This window comes from Poecilia latipinna, unplaced genomic scaffold (genome assembly GCF_001443285.1).
Source record: "Poecilia latipinna isolate Pla-1442-1.1 unplaced genomic scaffold, P_latipinna-1.0 Scaffold2400, whole genome shotgun sequence".
Classification (NCBI taxonomy): Eukaryota; Metazoa; Chordata; class Actinopteri; order Cyprinodontiformes; family Poeciliidae; genus Poecilia; species Poecilia latipinna.
The window spans coordinates 65937-87462 of record NW_015115016.1 but is presented as its reverse complement, the minus strand read 5'-3'; the positions used below and the strand labels follow the sequence as shown (position 1 = coordinate 87462).

Below are 21526 nucleotides of genomic sequence, written 5' to 3'. Positions count from 1 at the left end.
TATCCATCCAACCATCCATCCAATTATCCATCCAACCATTCATACATCCATCCAATTATCCATCCAACCATCCATCCAATTATCCATCCAACCATTCATCCAATTATCCATCCATCCATTCATCCATCCCTCCATCCATCCTTGGCTAATAACCTGACTTTCCTAAATGTGTCTTCTAGAATCAGGACTCTCCATTCTGAAGGACCAACCTTGGTGTTTAAATCAGAGTGACAGGAAGACGGTTCTGGTTCTCACTGCCACCAAAAACCAACAACTCCATGAGAATCTCGATCATCATAACAAACCAAACCATCTCGCCCTGCTGCTTCGTGCCAACATGGCGGCTCACCTTGAGGCATTTCAGCAGGGAGAGCAGCAGAGGGTAGCGGGCCATCTTGTGGATCCAGGACGGCTGCTTTCGGACCACGTGGCCGAGCAGCATGAGGGTGGGCAGCCGGCAAGCTGGTTTGGCCATACAGTCGTTCATCTTGTCCAGAAGGTGCTGGGCGGCGGACAAACGGTTGGATGCGTTTACAACAAGCAAAGTTAGCAAAAAACGGATGTTTTTTATGCTTAAAGGAATAAAGGAGAGCAACAGCCAGAGCTAATCACAAACGAATCGGACTCTCACCTTGTCATGCGGCTCTCTGACTGAGGACAGGATATGCAGGGCCTGGGCGGAGTTGGTTTCCAGGAAGTAGTCCACCAACCCGTTCAGCAGCATGGAGCCTCGCTCTGGAAGGGAAGCAGCATTTTTAACCGGCTCGTTCGTTTACTTCTGCTCAGGTCGACGGAGCCGGATGACCCACCGGTGCTGAGCTGCTCGTTGATGAGGCTCCGGATCTCTTCGAGCTGCTGGAGGTCGGAGGTCTCCAGGAGCGGGAGGAGGTCCCCGACGTTGGGCTGCTCCCTGGCCATGGTGGCAGTGCTGGAGGTGCAGGCCGCGTTTCTCTCCCAGTGTCAGACCCGGCTTGCCTGGAGGACTCCTGGGGCCCGCCCACCAATACAGTCTCCAGGCACCGCTGGCGGGTCAGAACCCAAACCCAGAGTCAGAAACGGATCCAGAACGTCTCTGGGTCATTTAAAATCTGAGAGGATTCTGCACACAGTCAGACAGGAGCTGCAACTAACGATTAATTTAGAAATCGATTATTCTAACAATCGTTTTTTTAAATTGGCACATTCTACAGATTTCTCATTTAACTACTTAAACATTTTCTATATAATAATTCGTTTTTTAAAATAAGAAAAACATTTTAAATGAGATACCACAGCGTTCTTTACACCGGAAGCTAACACTACGCAATCTGAGGAGTTTTGGGAAAATATATTTAGAGACAAATGTTTTTTTTTTTAAATCATAAATACAAAATGTATATTTTTTTTACGGTTTTGGATTATTTACTGCCCTGACTATGTTGTTCTTACAGCAAATGGATTTTTTTTAGTTTGTATACTCCAATCGATTGATAAAAAAAATTGGCACATTCTACAGATTTTTCATTCATCCATTTGAGCCTTTTTTATATAAAAAATATTAGAAATACATTAAAAGATGCAAATAAATAATTGAATTCATTTTTTAAAATAAGAAAAACCTTTAAAGATGCAATAAAATTTTGATTAATTATGATTAACCATATAAGTCATTTTTGCCTTCATCCAGATTAATGCTGGGCGATAAATCAATTTTGTTGATTAATTGAATTTTGGGATTCTGAAATTTTAATTTGTAAAATAATAAAATATAAATATTTTTTGAGTTGCATTTTGAAATTATTTCCTGTCATTGATGGATTGATCCCAGTAATCAGTCCCTCCAGGTTTTTGCCATTTTGGTGATTTTTCCTTAGAATATCACTGAACTTGTGAAGCTAGTTTGGAAATATTTATAAGTAATTTGGGAATATTTACGCCTATTTTAGGCGGAAAATGTGACTTTTGTAGTCACCATGCCGAACAGACAGTAACTTTATATCAAGTCAGGCTGGAGCAGCAGAGTAGTAGAAGTAAGAAATACTGCCACCTGCAGGTGGGAGTTAGCATCACTTAAAACAAACGCTTCTGTAGAAACATTTGTAGAAAATGTGCAATAAATTGTGCATTAAAAATTGCAGAATTGCAAAAAACAGGAGGTATTGATTGATAATTTGGCAGATAAAAACTGCTTTGATCTGATTAATAAAATAAATCCAGGCCTTTAGTTTCTTTTCCTGAGGCACCAACTTTCCTCGGCCTCATTTAGGAAAATGGAACTGAAGATCAAAATTAACAACCTGGATGTTTTCTAATATCAACAAAGATTAGATATTCTGTTGGCAGCAGATTTGCAGTGTAATCCTGACGGGCAGCTCATTAATGCCAGGCAGCTTATCACCAACCTGGAACAATGATTCAGCTCAAGCCGATCTCATCGGCTCCTCAGATCTCACTCCAAACGTCCGAGCAGAGAAAGCTGCTAAAACATGACCATCAACTGAAAGTTTCTTCAAACGCAGCTGTGCTTCTTCCATGACCAATCAGCTCAGCGCTTGTTTCTGATGCGGCGCAGCATCCGCAGCTCAATCGTCCCTCTGTTTCAATCGACTGCTGACTCATGTGGCTGGACGTCCGGGCGAGGAGAGCAGACACAAACATGAGCAACACTCAATGTGATCTCAGGCAGCCGGGGAATGCTCTGCGTCGCACAAAGACGCTTTATGCAGCGCCGGCGCGGCCAGGGAGGCACTGGAAACGATAACTATCTGAGCGGGAGACGCCAGCCGCTGAAGACGGCGGCGAATTGGGGCTACTGTCGATGGAAAACCAATGAAAAGGAGTAAATGTCGGCCGAATAACGCTGAAATTCTGAGATTGATCTCAGAAAATTACTAGAATGAACAAGGAAATTTCTGAGCTTCAAAAAGTGTAAAAAGTTTAAACTCTTGAAACTCAGAAAATTTCCGACTTTTGAAACTCAAAAATGTTCATCTGGAAGCTCAAAATTTCTAACAAATCTCCAACTTTTAGACTCAGAAACTTTGTTTTTTCTTCAACATTTCTGGGTTTAATCTCAACATTACTGAGTTTTCTCACACAAATATTCAACTTTTGAATTTCAGAAAATTTTGAAAAAAAATAAATAAAATAAAATAAAATCTACAAAGTTTCTGGCTATTTAACCCATTTTTCAACGTTTGAAAATTTCTTAGATTAATCTCAAAATTTGTCCCCCGCACATTTTTGACTTTACAAACTCAGAAATTAGATTTTTTTTTTCTTGAAATTTTCTGAGATTAATCTCAAAATTTTGGAGATTTTTTTAGCAATTTTTTTCACTTTTGGAGCTCAAAAATGTCCTTGTTTTTTTCTAGAAATTTTTCTAAATTAATTTTTTTTTCTTACTTCAGTGGCCCTAACGAGCCGTCATACTGCTCAATGGATACTCAGAAAGAAGATGAAAAACTTTGTTTGGGAAATCGAATGAACATTTCTGTTTGTGTTATTTGCCCCGTTTGCTCTCAGCCATTTATTCAACTGAAGGAGGTTTAATAAAATCCTAAACCGAAGCACTGAGTCTTTTCCATTAGAGTCAAAATATCTTGAGGTTTTCTTCATGAATGAGGAATAAATGGTTTCACAGTCAACTGTGTCAAACATTTCAGTTTTAAACAATTAATCATTTTTGAAACAATTTTGGTGACAGAGAATCCATAATCCATGTTTTGTTTTGTTTGTTTATTTATTTGGGTATTTAAACTGTTTTCCAGCCCCAATGTTAAATATTTTTCAGAAATTAAAGTTTTATTTTCATCTAGGAGAGGGTGTACTTGGATTAATATGATATTATTGCGATCAGAGCAGCTGAAAACGTTTAGCTTGTTGGGGCAAGGATGCATCTAATAAGCTTCCTTTTTGGATTTAAGCCTGGACTTTGACTAGGCCTTTCTAACACATGAACATGCTTTGATCATTGTAGCTTTCTCTGGGTGTTTTTAGGGTCTCATTATGTTGGGAACCTGCAGAACTGCAGCAGATCCACTTCAAAACATCCAACATCCAGAAAGATCTCAAACACGAGGAGGAAAACTTTCCCTTCTCATTTCAAAACTATTGAAAACTTTATTCCACACAGGATATTAGGTATGACTGGACAGCAACAAATGTGCACTTGTGTAGTTTTATATATATATTCGTAATCCAGATTTAGCATTACTGGAAAGTTGTTTCCATTTTTGTGACTTTAAAGCTGTCAAGGTGTGTGACATTTGTCTCTATTTTCTATTAGTTTGTTGTAAATGTTTAATAAAAAAACATATATTTTAGAATAGCGGTGCTACATTAGCTCTGATTGGTTGTATTTTTGGTCAAGTCGCTGTATGTTTGGATAATTACTGAATGCTGTGCAGCTGGAAGTATTTTTGCTCTTACTTTCCTGCCTTCAGAAAAAGGTTATGATGCGTAACCGAGGCAACAAGGCATCAATTTTACAACTGGAGGCTGCTGATTAGCATCTCATAAGCTCAAATCATGCCTGAACTACGACCCAAAAATCCCAGAGGAGTTGAAAAGGAGACATCATGGATGCAGAGCAGAAAGAGAACCATAACAGCAACCATAAAACCAAATAGAAGTTTAAAGAGGAGAAGCAAAAGCAAATGAGGTGGATTAGCAGAGCTTCCTAACAGCTGATGATGTCATCCAGGTCATGTTAGTGAAATACTGTCTCTGTTGGGAAACTGAGTTGTTAGCATGTCATGAGACTGTCATATCGAAAATCTTCAGTCAGAAGTGTCTTTAGATTAGCTGCAACACTGACTGCTACCAAAGACACTTAAATCATACGCGTTTACTTAAAAATAAAGAAATAATTGTTGAAATGAATTGAAAACGCACTGAATTTTGAATTATTTTGCAGGCTCTAGCAAAAACATCCTGATGGCTTTAACTCGAAGAAACCAACAACAAAAATCCGTGAATATTTACTGCTAGCTGGTTGCATGATGAAGGTAAAGTCAAGCATTGAGATGCATTAAATGCAACATGGTTCAGTCAGAAAGGCAGAGGAGCCGCTGCTGCATGAAGACTGACCACTGACTGCTGCTGCTGCTGCTTGTCGTAAACAACTCGCAGAGAACAATGGGCAGGCTTGGCTTTACTTTACCCGCTTCTAAAACACGAACATTTCTTTTCCGTGACACGCCGAGCAGCGATTTTACAAAACATACATAAATAAAGATAAAACCAAGATATAACCTTTGAAAAATCAACTCTATCCATCACCAGGTCTGTCCAGGAGGGAAAAAAACACAAGTCAACCCAGCGCCGACAGCTAACGTTAGCTGGGAGCAGCGACCCACACTCCGAGCAACATTTATTCCCCATGTCAGTCCGGCTCGGTTCGACCTACAGCGGCCAGATCGGTTCGGTTTGAACCCAACGCAACATCTGAGCTGGAACCCGCTGATAACAAACCGGATTATTCACAAATAAGTGGAGCTGTTTACCTGTTAGAGTAGATTCACTCCACAGGGCGCCGCCATCTTGAACACCTCACAGCCCATCCCACCGCAGTCAGCCTCCGCTGTCAGGCTGCGAGCGAACTAATCCCGCAACTCCGAGCGGCTCTGCGCCTCAATGCTGCCGCTTTTCCACCAGCACCGAACCGGGACAGCTTCTGAAAATCATCCTAATCCCGACAGCCGACACTCCGCTCGAGCTTCCACACGGATAGCGGCTGATTCTTATCTCTGTCGCGCAGTTAAAGTTTGTTTTCCCATCGCTGCTGCTGAAGGGCTGAACTGTGTGTAATGCGGCTTCGCGTGACCCACATGCCGAGAGCGCACGCGCGATTTAGTTTTACTTTTTAAAAGCAAATTAAATAAGATTTTACAGAAACACGTCGGTGTGGGTTTTGTTAGTGTGGCAGAAGATAATTATTTCCACTGTAGAAAAAAAAATCTGAAATCTTGATGTCAAAATTCCAAAATTAAAGTCGGGATTGTGAGATTAAAGTCAAAATTATGATGATAAAGTTTGAAAATTGGTATTAAAGTTTTAATTCCGACAACAAAATATCATAACTCTGAGAGAAAAGTCTTAATTCTGAGATTAACGTCTGAATTCTCATAGATCAAACTCAGAATTTTGATAATAATGTTTGAAATTTTAATAATAATAATAATCATGTTAGAATTCTGAGATTAATATCAGAATTTTGAGATTAAAGTCTGATTTCTCATAGATTAAAGTCATAATTCGGAGATTGAAGCAAAAAAGTCTGATATTAAAGTTTGAAATTTGTTAATAAAGTTAGAATTATGTGAGGTTAAAGTCAAAATTTTGAGATTCAAGTCCAAAATCTTTTTGATTAAAGTATCATAATAAAATCAGAATTCTGATAATAAAATTTTAAATTTCATAATAAAACTACAGTTCTGATTTTAAAGTCAGAATACCAATCCTAATGATTATATATTAGGGACCCTAAATAAAAACACCTTATGTTGCCTTTACAGCTGCCAGTTTTTGTCTCGATCATTTTTGCACACAAAGACTGAAATATTTATCAGTTCTTACTTATTCGCTGAAATGAAGCCAGATTTGACTTATCTCACCATGAACTCTTAATTTAACTTTAGACTGAGACTAATACACTGTGCATCACATCAGGTTCACATGATGGCAGCATTATATCACCACATTTGTCTGATGCTGTATTTTCAATAACCGTAGCATAAACTCATCATAATTAACAGAAATAAAGACTTAAAAACATCAAATGTGTGCAAATAATCTGCTTCACTGAATGGAGTTACTGAAATAAATGAACATTGCGATATTTGCAGTAACATATTTTATGACATGATGTTATTATATTATATTATATTATATTATATTATATTATATTATATTATATTATATTATATTATATTATGTGGCACGTTGATATTTCTGTCCACTAGATGTCGCTCTTGCACTCAAACTTAATTTTGTCCTTCTTACACCGAAACTCTCACAAATAATAATGATGACTAAGAAGAGGAAGATGATGATGGTTGTGGTTATTATTAGTATTAAAATGAACTTTTCATTTAATTGACTGAATAAATTGTGTTTCTGTGTCGCCATAGCAACCACCAGTTAGCTGTGCTTGGATAAGCAGACTGGTTTGGTATGTGTATCTTTGGAGGCGCTAAAGTTACATATGTGGAAGATTAAGACTCGTAAATCTTACACACAACTTTACTTTATTTTACTTTACTTTGTGTAAATCCAGTAAACCAAACAGAAAGCGTTAGAGATTTCTTTTAAAAGTTGAAGTAAAGTTTTTGTTGTTCTTGTTTCTGCATTTTAATTAATTACGCAGGATTTATTTTTAATTTTTTTTGTTGCATATTTCGCATATTTAACGTGCTGTTGTGTATTTTTTTTTAAAAAGTCTCTCCCCCCTCATGCACTCGCGGCTGTTTTGTATAACTGTTCCGAAGGCCGCTGTTTTTCTAAGCAAATTTCCACCTGCAGCTTGGCCTTTTCATTGGCTGAAACCACAGTCAGATTCCCCTGCGAAGTTATCTGATTGAAAATCAGGGAGGGGAGAAAAAGACCGAGCTGCGAGCGCTGATGATGCTTCTTACTCTGCTTAACGCGCCTGCAACTTTTAGGAAACGGATTTCTTTCTCTGTGTTTCTTTTCTTTTTTTTTTCCTTGCGACGCATTTTGGATCTATAAAGTTTATTATTGTTGTTTTAATTCGGGCTCAATTAACGGTGAGTCGGTGCCAACTGTTGCACATTGTCATAAATTGTATAATAACGCAAGCAGGCAGTTAACAACAATATCTTTAATTGTTTTCGGTAAACAAGAATAAAAACTTCTTCAAAGTTACATTTTAGCTCTAACCAATTCTAAAACCTTAAAAAACATATTCTAATGTGTAGCTTAAATATTTATTTAACATTATAATGACATTTTAGAATACTTAATTTGATTTAAAAACAAATATGAAACGTTTTGTGTGCTATTTTTGCGACGCAGAATCAACATGCCGCGGTCATTTCTGGTGAAAAACAAACGGTGCGCCTCTTATAACATCCATCGCACTTATGAAGAGGATCAGCCGGCGGAGTCTGAAGACCAGGGTAAGACTTTATCTGAAACTTTAAATGGAAAATGCATCACCTTTTCTTCGCTAAATAAACATTTGATTAAATGTTGCACGCATTAAAAATTAAAGCTGCTTGCAATGTGCTCAACTGTTTTGTTTATTTCTTGTGCATTTATCAGAAGTCCCGTCGCAGCTGCAGAGCACAGACTCATCAGAGGAGCCCCTGTCTGAGGGCCCCTCCCTGTCCGCAGACCGGTGCTCCCCTCCGGAGGATTCAGAGCCGCAGTGTCCGTTACCTGCTCACCCAGAGCCGGCCAGCCCGCCGCTGGCGCCCTCTCAGCCCTACTACCTGACAGGTCGGTACCTCAACCAGACCAGCTTTACATTAGCAGGGGCCTGTCCGGATTTTTTAAGCGTTTCACATCTGCTGATATAAATAATCATATACATAATTCCAAACAAGTCTGAACCGGAAGTGGTCCGCGCCATCTTAATAGGCAAACACAGCGTAAAGCATAGCGGCTTGAGATCAACAAAAAGAAAATATGTGGACATTCTTGACCAGTTTGAGTTTGATTGACTCGTATAAAACGGAGATGTTCCTCCGATTTCATACTATGATACAGTTAGCAGCCTATTTAACACAAAAATTGAGTACAAAATAATCAACGTTTAAACGGATTTGTAAAGGATGCAAACTCTTCAGATTAACAAGGTTCTGGTGATTGGCAAAGTAAATGAAGTAACAAACACGTAGGCTACATGTCGGTGTTAGCTAGCAGATAAAAGTTACATTAGTTAAGCTAATTTTGCTAGTTCGGCAGTACAACAGTAAATATCTCAGATATTTATCTTAGTATTACACAGAGATCTGTAGAGTACTCAAGTAGTTGTAATGTATTTTATTGTTTGTAAGTTAGATAGGAACGAGTCGAGAGTTAGCGCTAAGTTTGAGGCTTGTTATCGTTGTCATAGAAACTCCATAGCAACCGCCTGGCAACATGGCTGTCAGTTACAAAGTTCACGGAGGTGTGACGTCACATGAAAACTATGTATTGAGTAGTTTTTGTGTTTTAAATGTGTGAAATGCTGCCAAACTGAGGTCTTTCCTGTTTTATCCGCAGTTATTGTTTAGTTTTAAGCAGTTATGGCGAAACCTGGAACTGCTGCTTGTTATCCAGCAGGTTGTTGCTAGGTAACCAAAGAGTGAGTGAGTTAGTTGATTGCACCAAACAAACTTAACTGGCTGAGAGAGGTTGAGCGGCTATAAGTCTGTACGCCTACATCTCCCAGAATGCTGTGCGGTTCTAGATCAGAGTTCAGTGGAAAGGTTTTATGCAGTAGTCTGATTCTGCTTGTTCTTCTTTTCTTCTCATTAAACTTTACATTATCATCATCCTGCCAGTGGAACTAGATATGAAAATTAGTCACTTGGCTATAATCTCATATATTTGCATGTAAATGCTAAATGATATCCAATGTCCCATTTTTAAAGAATAAATTTGACACTATGTAAACGTTTTGTACTTCCATCTAGTTCTCAGCTGCTTTCTAAGGAAAACACTTAGCATTTTTTTTGGCAATAAGTTAATTGTTTTTGGTGTCCCGAAATGAGCCATTTCAAAAAACCTCCGGAATGCAACGTCACAAATCCACAGGCACTGCGCCGTTGCCTAGCAACCCCAGCCTGTTACCTAGCAACTCAAGCGGAACTCCGGTATGGTTGGTCAGCTGGTTTTACTGCTCTGTGTGCTGTACAATGGCTGCTGGAAAGCTGAAATCTTATTATCAAAGAATGACTTTGTGCACAAACTGTAATGAACATGTTTTGTGTCCCAACCTGTAAAGGGAAACATAATATTTCACCTCTCCACTTGTTCTTCCTGTGTTAGAGCCCCACATGGCCGAGTTCCCACCTTACTACAAGCCTTCGTACGCCTGGGAGCCGGTGTCGTCGTCCTACGAGCTGCGGCAGCTGAGCTTCAGCCCCACGGTGCTGCAGCACGCCAGCAGCCTGTACGGCGGCCACATCAGCCGCAGTCCGCCGCCGCAGCAGCCGCTGGACTGCAGCACGCACTACTCCCCCACCTCCAACACCTACCACTGCATCACCTGCGACAAAGTAGGCAGCTTTTCTCATCACTGCATGGAATGTCAATATTTAAAATGATGATTTCATTTATTAAAATAAGAGCCAATCAAAACCAACCTTGTCTTGTACAAATTATTCCACTCAGGGGTGTCCAAAGTGCGGCTCAGGGGTTTGAGTAAATGTTTTCTGTTAGCAAATAAAATCAACATTTGCCTTTAATTTACTCAGGTTGTTTTTGCTGTTTCTTGTTGTTCAGGTGTTCTCAACTTCTCATGGACTGGAGGTTCATGTCAGGCGGTCGCACAGCGGAATGAGACCTTTTGGCTGCAGCATCTGTAGGAAAACCTTTGGGCACGCTGTGAGCCTGGAGCAGCACATGAACGTTCACTCCCAGGTAAACAAAAACACACATTACTTCAGATTTCATAAAAATTTGTAATCTTGTAAAACTGAGAAAACAGTAGTATGTTGCCAGGCTTCATTTATTTAAGAAATTATTGATTTAAGTCTGAAAAATCTATTTTAAACCCCATTGAAAGTGAAAATTCAATATGGCTGCCGAATAATGGTGAAAGGCCGTTTATTTATACTTCTGATTGTTTTCATCTCATCTACCATACTGTCATCAACATAGTTATACACTGTTTGTTTGTGTTAAAATCAGTGAAATACATTAATATTGTTTTGTGCTGCTAACAAAAGTTAGCATAAACAACAATGGCATACTTAAACATTAATTAAAATATCCAGTTATGCATTCAGCACTATAAAAATCACAAGTAGAGGTTGTACAGTGGGATACTGGTTTTAAAAGTGCTACCAATAAATGGTGTATCCCTGGTTTATCTTTAAGCCTGGCAGCCATTTTGAATAGTAATAGTGCGTTTTCTTTGTACCTGGAAATCGGATTTTTCAGTGAAAAACAAGAACAGACTGGGAAAGTCAAAGCTCACCCAGCTAATCTGAGTTTTATACAGCTATACACTGTAAAAAAAGAAAAAAAATCTGTCATTTATGGTAAAATGCCGTCAGCTGTGGTTGCCAGAATTTTACTGTTACAAAAACAGTTTTTGTGCTGAAATCTCAACTTGTTAACATGGTTCTTATGTGTTTTTATTCATAGAAATGATTAGAAATGTACTATTAGCTTGGATTGCTAATAGTAGTTAGCATGAAAACGTAATGTTTTGAATCTAATACAGAGACATTTGCATGAGGAATTTCAGATGATTTATGCAAAAAATGATGTTTGCAGTAGAACTGCAGAATAAATCCTGCAGTTCTACTTTTAAAAGGTCGCAGTTTATTACTTATAAAAACTATCAAACGGGGCTAAATTGTTTAATTTCATTGTATGTTCAGGAAAAAAGCTTTGACTGCAAGATGTGCGGTAAATCCTTCAAGCGCTCCTCCACGCTGTCGACACACCTGCTCATCCACTCCGACACCAGACCGTACCCCTGTCAGTACTGCGGGAAACGGTTCCATCAGAAGTCGGACATGAAGAAGCACACGTACATCCACACAGGTAATTACAGCGGAGATCCTCCCACTCTGCTCTGGACTCAACCTGCTACAGCATCAACCATTCAGTTATCAGCCGTTTGAAAAAGTGCAATATTTTGAAAATATTAGACTTTTCAGGGCTGCAATTAACGATTATTTTAGTAATCGATTATTCCGACGATGAATCAGATAAAAGATGATCACACTCTGCTGATTTTTATTTTATTAGAAATACATTTTAAAATCCTTTTTTAAAATAAGAAAATAAACAATTTATTACCTAAAATGCAATAACACATCAATCCTTTAGTGAACTTTTGATGATTTGTAGCTTGATTAAGATTCATCTGCAGCTAAAAACAACAGTTTTGTGATTTTACCACAAATAAGTTAATTTATCGTTTTAAAATAGTTTTTTTGTAATTATTCAGATCATATGCAATATTTAGGACTGTACAATTCACAGGACAGAACACTTTTATTTGTTCTGTCTATTTTTGTAATCTTTTATCTTAAAAGATTACAAGAATAAAGTCGGATGAGAAAAAAGTTGAAATAATACGAGAATAAAGTCATAAAATTACAAAAATACAATCATAACATTATGACTTCATTTTCATATTATTTCAGCTTTACTCTTGTAATATTATGACTTTATTTTTGTTATTTTATTTGTTATTTTTTTCTTAGTCTTGCCTTAACACTCCATCCACACTGCATTTGTAGCTTTAATTTGATTTCCAGTTTGGGATTCGTTTCTGTCCAAAGATGTGCTTGATGATATCAGCTACTTTCCAGGTGCAGCATGGAGGAATTGCTTCCAGAGGTTATAAAGCTGCTGATAAATCAGAAAAAGAAGTTTAAACAAATATCCCGTCAATTTGCATGTCTGGTTTTCCTGCTTCGCGCTACACTCTATAAAAGGAAGTCTGTTCAGTTGACATTTGTTGACAGCATGGCTTCTACAAATCTGAACAATGGCACGATTCTTCTCGATTGGTCGCTAATAGAAACTTTACCTGTGAGGTGAAAACATCTGATGCTGTTTTTAAGCAACTCTGACTTTTTTGCAACTAAAGGAAAAATCAAATCAGTCAAGGGGTAAAAAAAACAAAACAAAAAGTGAAATAATTTTTTTATTTTCGCAGGCGAAAAGCCGCACAAGTGCCAGGTTTGCGGCAAAGCGTTCAGCCAGAGCTCCAACCTGATCACCCACAGCAGGAAGCACACGGGATTCAAACCGTTTGGGTGCGATGTTTGCTCAAAGGGCTTCCAGAGAAAGGTGGATCTGCGCCGGCATCACGAGAGTCAGCACGGCATGAAGTGAAGGCGCCCGAATGTTTGTACATATTAGATTTCTATTAAAACAACGAGTGTCAGGTGTGTCTGGGATGGCAGGACTCCTTCAGGCAAACTGAAATGTAATATATAGGAATCCATCTTTAAAATCAAATGTCTGTATGAATGTGAAAAATTGGTTTAATTTTGTATTTATTTTCTGGTCACTACAAAAAAACAACAACAAAATATTACCAAGTTTTGTAGTCTAGTTTCAATTCAAATACCTAATGTTACAAATCAGCCGTTACCTAGCAACCCCTGGGAAGACGGGCCCCGTTACCTAGCAACCCCTGGGAAGACGGGCCCCGTTACTTAGCAACCCCTGGGAAGATGGGCCCCGTTACCTAGCAACCCCAAAGGAACTCTTCAAAAATCTTCTGCACTTGAAATAAGACAAAACTTACAGGAAATAGGAGCTGGTTTTGAGTCAATTATTCCTTAATAAGTGAAATAAAACATTTTAACTTATAGAAAAAGATTATTTAGATTATTTCACTTTGAACAGAGTTAAGGAGTAACTAGTTACATTTAGTCGAGTAACTTTTTTGAAAAATAATTACTTTTTATTATGCTGTACTTTACACTTTTACTTGAGTAATTGTATTATGAAGTATCGCTACTTTTACTTGAGTAAAACTTCTGGATTTTCTACCCACTGAATGAAAAACAAACATGTTTAAACCAAAGATTCACCAGAGACAGACACACACCTGCAGTTTCTGTTAAAGTTTCATAAGTTTTTTATTGAAGGAAACTGATTTGGAAAAAAATATTTTGTCTGATTTTGTTATTTTTTTTGTTACCTATATGAATTATTGTCATTTTGGTTTTTAAAATACCAAGATTTCCACTTAACTTTATATTTTGGCCCATCTGATGATGTAATTTCTAAATATTAAATGACTGATAATTTGATCAGTTACTCAGTAACTTTTTACCAAATACTTTTTACTGTAACTTGAGAAGTTGAGTAAAATATGTTGAAGTAGTTCTACTCTACTCACTTCTGGTTGCAAGTAACTTAAAAGTAACTTTTTTTAGCAAAATGCAGGAGCTAATTTTAAGTAAATAATTCTGTAATGTTGATAAAAAATGACAAGTTCCACTTTCAGATTATTTCACATATAATATTGGAAGAATGTAGTAATCTGCTAGTGGAGCGAATCATTTTTATAATCAATATTACAGAATTATTTACTTAAGTTCTTATCTTGCTGAAAATGACTTGGAAGTTAATCTTGTCTTATTTTACGTGTACTTGAACTAGAAATTACATAAACATACTTGGTAGTATTTTGTAATTTTTGCAGTGTTTGAATGATTCAGGTTGTTGGGGATAATAAACAAATTGATATAAATTGCAATCCTGTAAAATCTTTGCTTTTCCTTTTTGATAATAACCCGTGTTTCATAACCACACACTTGTATTTTTTGTTTGTTTTTGCGCGACGTTCTCGTCTAAAGCAGGATGTGGGATTCCTACAGGACTGTTAAGTCGGGTGAAAATCTGTTGCGTGACCAGAGTGATCCTGCAGTCAAATAACACACCTGGAGCGTCATGCAAATCCACACGCAGTGCCTGATAGTGGACTAGAAAGCAGCAGGAAGGGAAAGTTGGGGAAGCGTTCAGGAATGGCTTCGAAAACATGAAAAAGCAGAAGTCAAATCAGAGGAAAGCTCATGAATTCTGCATTTGGTTTTATTGGGAAACAAGGATTAATGAGTGTACGTGTGTGTGTGGAAAAGGGATTGATTACTTGAGCTAACTGCCACCCCACCCTTCCAGTCTGTTGAATTTACTTACAACAAACAAACGGCAACAAGCGCCGCCTTCCTCAAACACCAAAGCTGCTGGAGGCAAATCAGATCATCAGGAACGGCCTTTAAATCTGACGAGGAGGACGGCGCAGAAACGACGCTCACCTTTCAACAAGGACGAGTCGGTAAATCCACAGAACGCCTCGCACTGAAAAAACATGCTAACAGGTACTCTTACTCTAGTTTCTAGTGCAAATGTCTTAGTCAAGTGGAAATAAGACAAAACTAACTAAGCTAATTTTTCTTGCTGTTTGTTACTTTTCTTTTTTAACAAAATTATTCTTGCATAATGAGATTTTAGCTATTTTAAGGCCTTCTGTCACTTTAATAAGCTGCCGCTGGCCACACCCACAAACTCAACATTTACACTCACACGTTAAAACGGCTGCAAACAGATATATAATAAAATTCTTTACAGCTATTCATCTTTGAAGAGCAGAAGTGAAGCCTCCTGCACAACCAACAAGAATGCAGCAAGTTATTTCTGATTGTTAGTCAACAATAATACACTTGTGTTTTCCAGCAGCCATTGTGCAGCGCATACAGCGTTAACCATCCTCTTCATGAATCTGTATTAGGAAAACAAAGTGTCTTCAGTCAGAGGCTTCTTCAGATTCACTGTAATACAAACCGCTACAGGAGATCTTTCCTCATCAGCAATCACCATCTACAATAACTCTTATTATATTAATATGAATTACAAGAATCAATAAAATATTTCTGAATTTGAACTGAATTGATACAGCAGTAAAACCAGCTGACCAAACGTCCTGGAGTTCAGTCTGTGTTGCTAGGTAACGGGTGAAATTCTGCTGGGGTTGCTAGGGAACGGGTTGAGCTTCTCTGGAGTCACTGGGTGAAGGGTCAGTGCCTGCCGATTTGTGACGTTACATTACTCAGGTTTTTGAAACGACTCATTTTCCAGATACCAAAAAACATGAAGATCCTGCCCAAAAATGGCAGAGCGTATTTTTTAAAAAAATATACAAATGCTTGGTTTGTTTTTAGAAGCAGAAGGAACCAAAATGAAAGTACAAAAACATGCAAAATGTGAATTTTGCATAATCAGTACCATATAAGTAAACATTCTTTAATATGGATGTAAAAGTGCTTATAACTTATAATGTGGGTAAAATTTCTTGCTATAAGTGAAATTATCTGCCAGTGGAACTTACAACAATATTATTAAGGAATTATTGACTTAAAACAAGCTCTTATATCTAAGTGAAAATTCACTTGTAATTTAGTTTTATCATATTTCAAGATATATAGAAACTAGACAAAAAATACTTATCAAGATTTTGTGTTTTTGAAGTGTTCTTCCACATATTTGTGGTCCGAACTGACCTTATTTGACCAAACAACTCATTTTTCTTTTCTTCCATGACTTTCTTCTTGCCACTTCAGCTAACTGCAAACCTCTGAGGCCTTCACACAACACAACACAACACAACACAACACTGATTTCCTCCAGATAAATAAAAAAAACACAGAGAAATTATGCAAATTCACAATCTGTCTTTGGGAAACATTACTTTTAAACAGGTCACCGATTCTCACACACATGCAGAAGCTGTATTTATCCCACAAACAGCCAGTAATTCTGGATATGTTTCCAAATTTTGAATGAAATCAACCTTTATTTAATTGTTAGCCTGTGTCTTGCAAGCTTACAAATTCAAAATGGATGCTTATGTGTTGTAAATGTAAAATATTTGAGTTTTGTCCAACAGTGAAGAAGAAAGTCCAGTTTTCTGCAAATCTAATCTGAAACTGTTCACATGACTGCAAACCATAGCTGCAGAAATCAGAGTATTCCTGAGAATGGACCGTCTGACAAACAAATCTGAGGTCTCTGTATGCAAAATTTGTTGGCAAATAGAGGCGACAGGGTCAGGGTTTAATCCTTGGGAACAGTTAGACATACTGCGGCTGCAGAACCCCGGTGTGAGGAGACGGAGCAAATCAAAACGGTGCACAGGTGAGCAGCAGAACAAAAGCCTGAGATCCTCCAGGGTGGGACTGAGCAAACAGGACGCGAGTCCTGGAAGGGGCGGGCCGCGGCTGCCGGGGGTTGCCTGGGGAAAAACGGGACAAACCGAAGGAAACTGTTCCCCGAGCCATTCCTGCTAGGTATGCAGCGGGTTAATAACGTTTCTTTTTTAGGTTATATTGTTTAAAGTTGTGCTTTCTGTGTTGTTTGTCCAGAAAGTGTATGCAATGTATGGAGCTACATTATTCTCCTTACAGACCAGCTGGAGCAGAAATATAAAACACGCAGCTAAAGTTTTGCAAAGTGTGCAAACTATCTGGCAGAAACAGGTAAAGAGATAGAGCAGGATGTTCTGGATTTGTTTTGCAAATCTCCATGCAAATGAGCCGCAGCCAGTACTCTGGAAGCCGTGCAGGATGTGAAGGGTGTCTGAGCAAACGCCCCAGGCATCAATGATGCATTCATGGAGTCCAGGCTGGGAGCCGGAGAGATTCACGGCTGGGAATCCGAATCACTGTTTACCGTTTTAAAGCTCCTGTCGTCAAACCGTACAAAATCTCACCAAGGAGTTTTAGAGATTCTGCTGCAAATATATAAATATGCTAGAAATAAGAGAAAACTACCTTACAAGCAGAGTTGGGTAGTAACTGCTTACATTTACTTGTGTAGCTTTTTTTGGAAAATTGTACTTTTAGGAGTATTTTTATTTTATTATGAAATATTTCTACTCTTACTTGAGTGAAATTTCTGGATTTTTTCCCCGCTGAATGGAAACCAAACATGTTTTAGCCCAAAATCCACCAGATACAGACACACCTGCAGTTTCTGTTAAAGTTTCTGAAGTTTTATATTGAAAGAAACTGATTTGGAAAAATGTTGTTGTTAATTTTTGTCACTTACATGAATTATTATCATTTTTGGTCCTTAAAATACCAAAATGTCCACTTTATATTTTATATTTTGGTCGATCTGATGATGTAATTTCTAAATATTAAACGATAATTTGACCAGGTACTCAGACAATACTTTTTTACTCTAACTTTCTTGGATGGCTACTTTTTACTTTTATTTGAGTTTTAAGGCAATTATTCCTTAATATTGATGAAAATGTTCTAGTTCCGCTGGCAGATTATTTCACTTATGACAAGACATTTTACCCATATTATAAGTTTAAGTTATTTTTCATCTATATTCACAAAATTAACGTTTTTATACTTACATTTGGGTGTCAACTGCCTCTAAAAACAGAAAACACAAAGTCGATTTTGAATTAAATGTTTCGAAAACCTCTGGAATGTAATGTAACAAACCAGCAGGCACTGCGCCGTTACCTAGCAACCCCAGGGAAGGCCAGCCCCTTACCTAGCAACCCCAGGGAAGGCCAGCCTGTTACCTAGCAATCCCAGGGAAGGCCAGCCCGTTACCTAGCAACCCCAGGGAAGGCCAGCCCGTTACCTAGCAACCCCAACAGAACTCTGCACTTGAAATAAGACAAAGCTAACTTACAAGAAACTTTTCAGCAAGATGTCAGGGTTTATGTAAATAATTCCTTAATATTGATGAAATTGTTCTAGTTCCACTGGCAGATTATTTCACTTGTAACATTTTTACCATATGTTAAGTTAAATAATCTGCCAGTCGAACAAGAACTTTTTTTTATCAATATCAAGGAAACTCTTATACTGAAAAGTTACTTGTGAGTTAGTTTTGTCTTATTTCAAGTGTACCAAGATATCTGCACTTGAAATCCAACCAATAACACTTTAAACTATTCAAAATACGGTCAAATTATCTACACATAAAGACACAAATAATTGAAATTTTACAGATAAAATGAGAAAAACAACAAAATGGTTTTTTTTTTTTATGTTAAATGAAATGCCAGCATCACTCCTGAACAGAAAAAGTAACTGTCTGCAGATTTCCTTTGTGTGAGTGACGCCAGGAAGACGCAGCGCGATCACTGCTGTCAGTACGGGGCGTGATGCAGGCCTGCAGTCCTGGCTTGCTGCAGATAAGTCCTGTGGTGACGGCTAAGTGACGCTAGCTAATGTCCACGCCTGACTGAGCATTAGGAGTCAACAAAAACAAAAACTGTCGACCTCTCTTAACGTGTTTTCTTTCAACGTTTACACCTGTCTTTAAAGCTGTGTCATGGCATTAAGATAAAATTGAATAAAACTCTAATTAGTCGTGTTTTTTTAAACAAATTGGGGCAATTAGATGTACTTAAAAACTATTATATAAAGGTGGCATTAAATATATCCCAAATCTTGAAAACTAGACTTAACTTTGGTTGGTAATAAACATTTTTTTTAAGTTTTGTTGCTTCAACCAGCTGTTTTCTCTGAGTTCTTGGAAGTTGAAATTAAGAACAAGAACAGAACATGTCTGAACTTGGAAAGTCAGTTTTCTAACCAACCGTGACCTCAAACTCCAGTATGGCTGCTCTATAGGAACAACTCTAAAATGCATACTAACTGTTATTTAAGAGTTTGTTTAATTTATTCACATTTCGTTTAACCCCAATCTGAAATGTTCTGTGTTTTAGCAGCTTCTCTCCTGGTACATTCACAAACATTTCTGGTATTTGAAAACTAAAATATTTTTATTTTTACAGTACATCTCACTGGCATTGACATGAAAACACAGGAAAAAACAGTTTGTAAGTTTTGTTTTGGGTTGTTTTTTTTTTTACAGCGTACACTAGATTTTCTTTTAGGGGTGTCAGAGGGAAGGGGGTTGAATACAGATGTCTGTTACAGTTTTCATTCCATCTTTCAGTTATGTATTATGTGGTTTACCACATAAAATCCAATCAAAAAGCGTGGCCTGTGGTTGTAAGACGACACTCTGTGTTAATCTTTCTGGAGGCTGATGTGGTTAACATCAAACTACCTGAAGAAACCAGACAAACCAGAGTTCCTCCACATTTCTTCACTTTTATTTGTGGTTGTTTTGGCGCCTCCATTACTTTGCATCCAAGTTAGCTAACCTGTTATGATTCATCCGGGAGAGTTTCTAAATCTAAGACATGAAGGCGCAGGGTTTTCCCCAGGCCTTTAAATATTTTGCATGTTGCATGCTACATTTCGACTAAATCAGTACTAATACAGATGATGATTTCACTACGAGTATCTCAGGAATAGCAGCCAATCGATCTCTTTTATTCTTCTGTTTCAAAAACAAAATAAAATGTTTTTTTATTTTCATCTATAGTTTCTAAGTTTTTTTTTTTTAATTTCCAGTTTTTAGGTGATTTAAAAGCTGGATGTTTTGCACCAGTAAACTATGGGAACAGATCACTTTAGAAAATGCTTACAAGGGCAGTAGCCCAGGGCTCAAAATTTTGTGGGCGGCCCACAGAATTTAATTAAATTTTTTTATTGAATGCATGTGTTTTCAGACATATTTTAATAAAACTATGTGTATTATGTTCTGACCTGTGAATTTTATAATGAGGCATTGTGTTTTTTGTGCTTACTTGTCTGACAATAATGGATGATGGTTAGCTAGCATGCTAATTCCTACATATTTACACTGCCATGAATTGTGGTAATGTTGATTAATGTGCAGAGCTAAGTAAAAAATGTAACAAATTTAAACATTATACTTCATATAAGAGTCTAGAACCATTTCAGGTGAATTATAATAACATTTTGGGATTTTCCATCATAAAAAATGTTCAAGTATTTGAAAGTTATTGTAACTTTTGGAGGGAATAACAATAAAAAATATAATTGTGCAAAAAGTTTTTTTTTGTTTCTTTTTTTTCATTTGTGGCTCTACACATATTTTATTTAGCTTGACTGGGAGCTAAAGAGTCTCTTTGGACCATAGAAGATGCATTTGACTCATAAAATCATAAAATGTTACAAAGTCAAAAAATTTGAAGAATTCATACAAGAATAAAGTCATAATATTATGAGAAAGACTTTATTCTTGTAGTATTGCAAAAAATAAAATAAACATATCATCGTACAAGTTTGTTCTTGTAACATTATTACTTTTTTCTTCTAATTTCATGACTGTTTTTGCAATTTTATCATTTTTAATTTCCTTAATGTATCCCTAATATCCCATCATATGATCTTGATGTTGCCCAAAATTAAAATAAGTTTGGCACCTCTGCTTTAGTGGATGAGGCACCAAACCGTTTCCAGCCCAAGGCCCCCAGTTCCTTCTAACTCCGGCCCTGCAGGTCAACATAATAATCCATTTGCCTTCAAAAGTTGAGTCTCAAACTTCGAAGTCATGCATCCAAATGCAGATTTCCTCCTCAACTGATAAAAAACCCCAGCTGCTGAGAAGAAAGAGCGGAACGTGACGAGGGAAGTCAAAGAAATGAGTGAAAGCAGAGGGTTGAAATCATCGGGCGGCAGCCGCCGGTCCAGGCTGCCTGATAACCTTATCATGGCCTCTCCACGCTGTAACGGCTGCAGCAGCAGCGAGATGTGGGGGGAGCGGGCAGATAGCGACTAAACGCTGCGGGACGAGGATGTCTGTGAACATCGGATGACAACTGAGACAAAGAGGGAAGACAAGAAAGATCGAGCAAATCTTCACCACTGGGCAAACAGATTGCAGTGACAATCAGCTGGGCTTTCTGTCAGTGCTTTACTGGAGCTGGGTAGTAACTAGTTACATTTACTTACTATATGTGTCAAACTCAAGGCCCGGGGGCCAAATC

General features: G+C 37.7%; 2 protein-coding genes across 2 annotated transcripts; one reads left to right on the top strand and one right to left on the bottom strand.

Moving 5' to 3' along the window:
- Nucleotides 1–202: 202 nt before the first annotated feature.
- LOC106937649 (TSC complex subunit 1) lies at nt 203–5817 on the bottom strand. The gene is made up of 4 exons (XM_015019270.1): nt 5487–5817; nt 810–1022; nt 632–735; nt 203–502 (listed from the first exon to the last, which is right to left on the bottom strand). Exons 2-4 carry the CDS (start codon nt 916–918, stop codon nt 218–220), a joined length of 498 nt encoding a protein of 165 aa, XP_014874756.1. The 5' UTR covers nt 919–1022; nt 5487–5817; the 3' UTR covers nt 203–217.
- Nucleotides 5818–7398: 1581 nt separating this feature from the next.
- LOC106937650 (zinc finger protein Gfi-1b) lies at nt 7399–13515 on the top strand. Its single transcript, XM_015019271.1, has 7 exons — nt 7399–7748; nt 8017–8120; nt 8266–8442; nt 9979–10208; nt 10435–10572; nt 11541–11706; nt 12833–13515. Exons 2-7 carry the CDS (start codon nt 8024–8026, stop codon nt 13009–13011), a joined length of 987 nt encoding a protein of 328 aa, XP_014874757.1. The 5' UTR covers nt 7399–7748; nt 8017–8023; the 3' UTR covers nt 13012–13515.
- The last annotated feature ends 8011 nt before the right edge of the window (nt 13516–21526 follow it).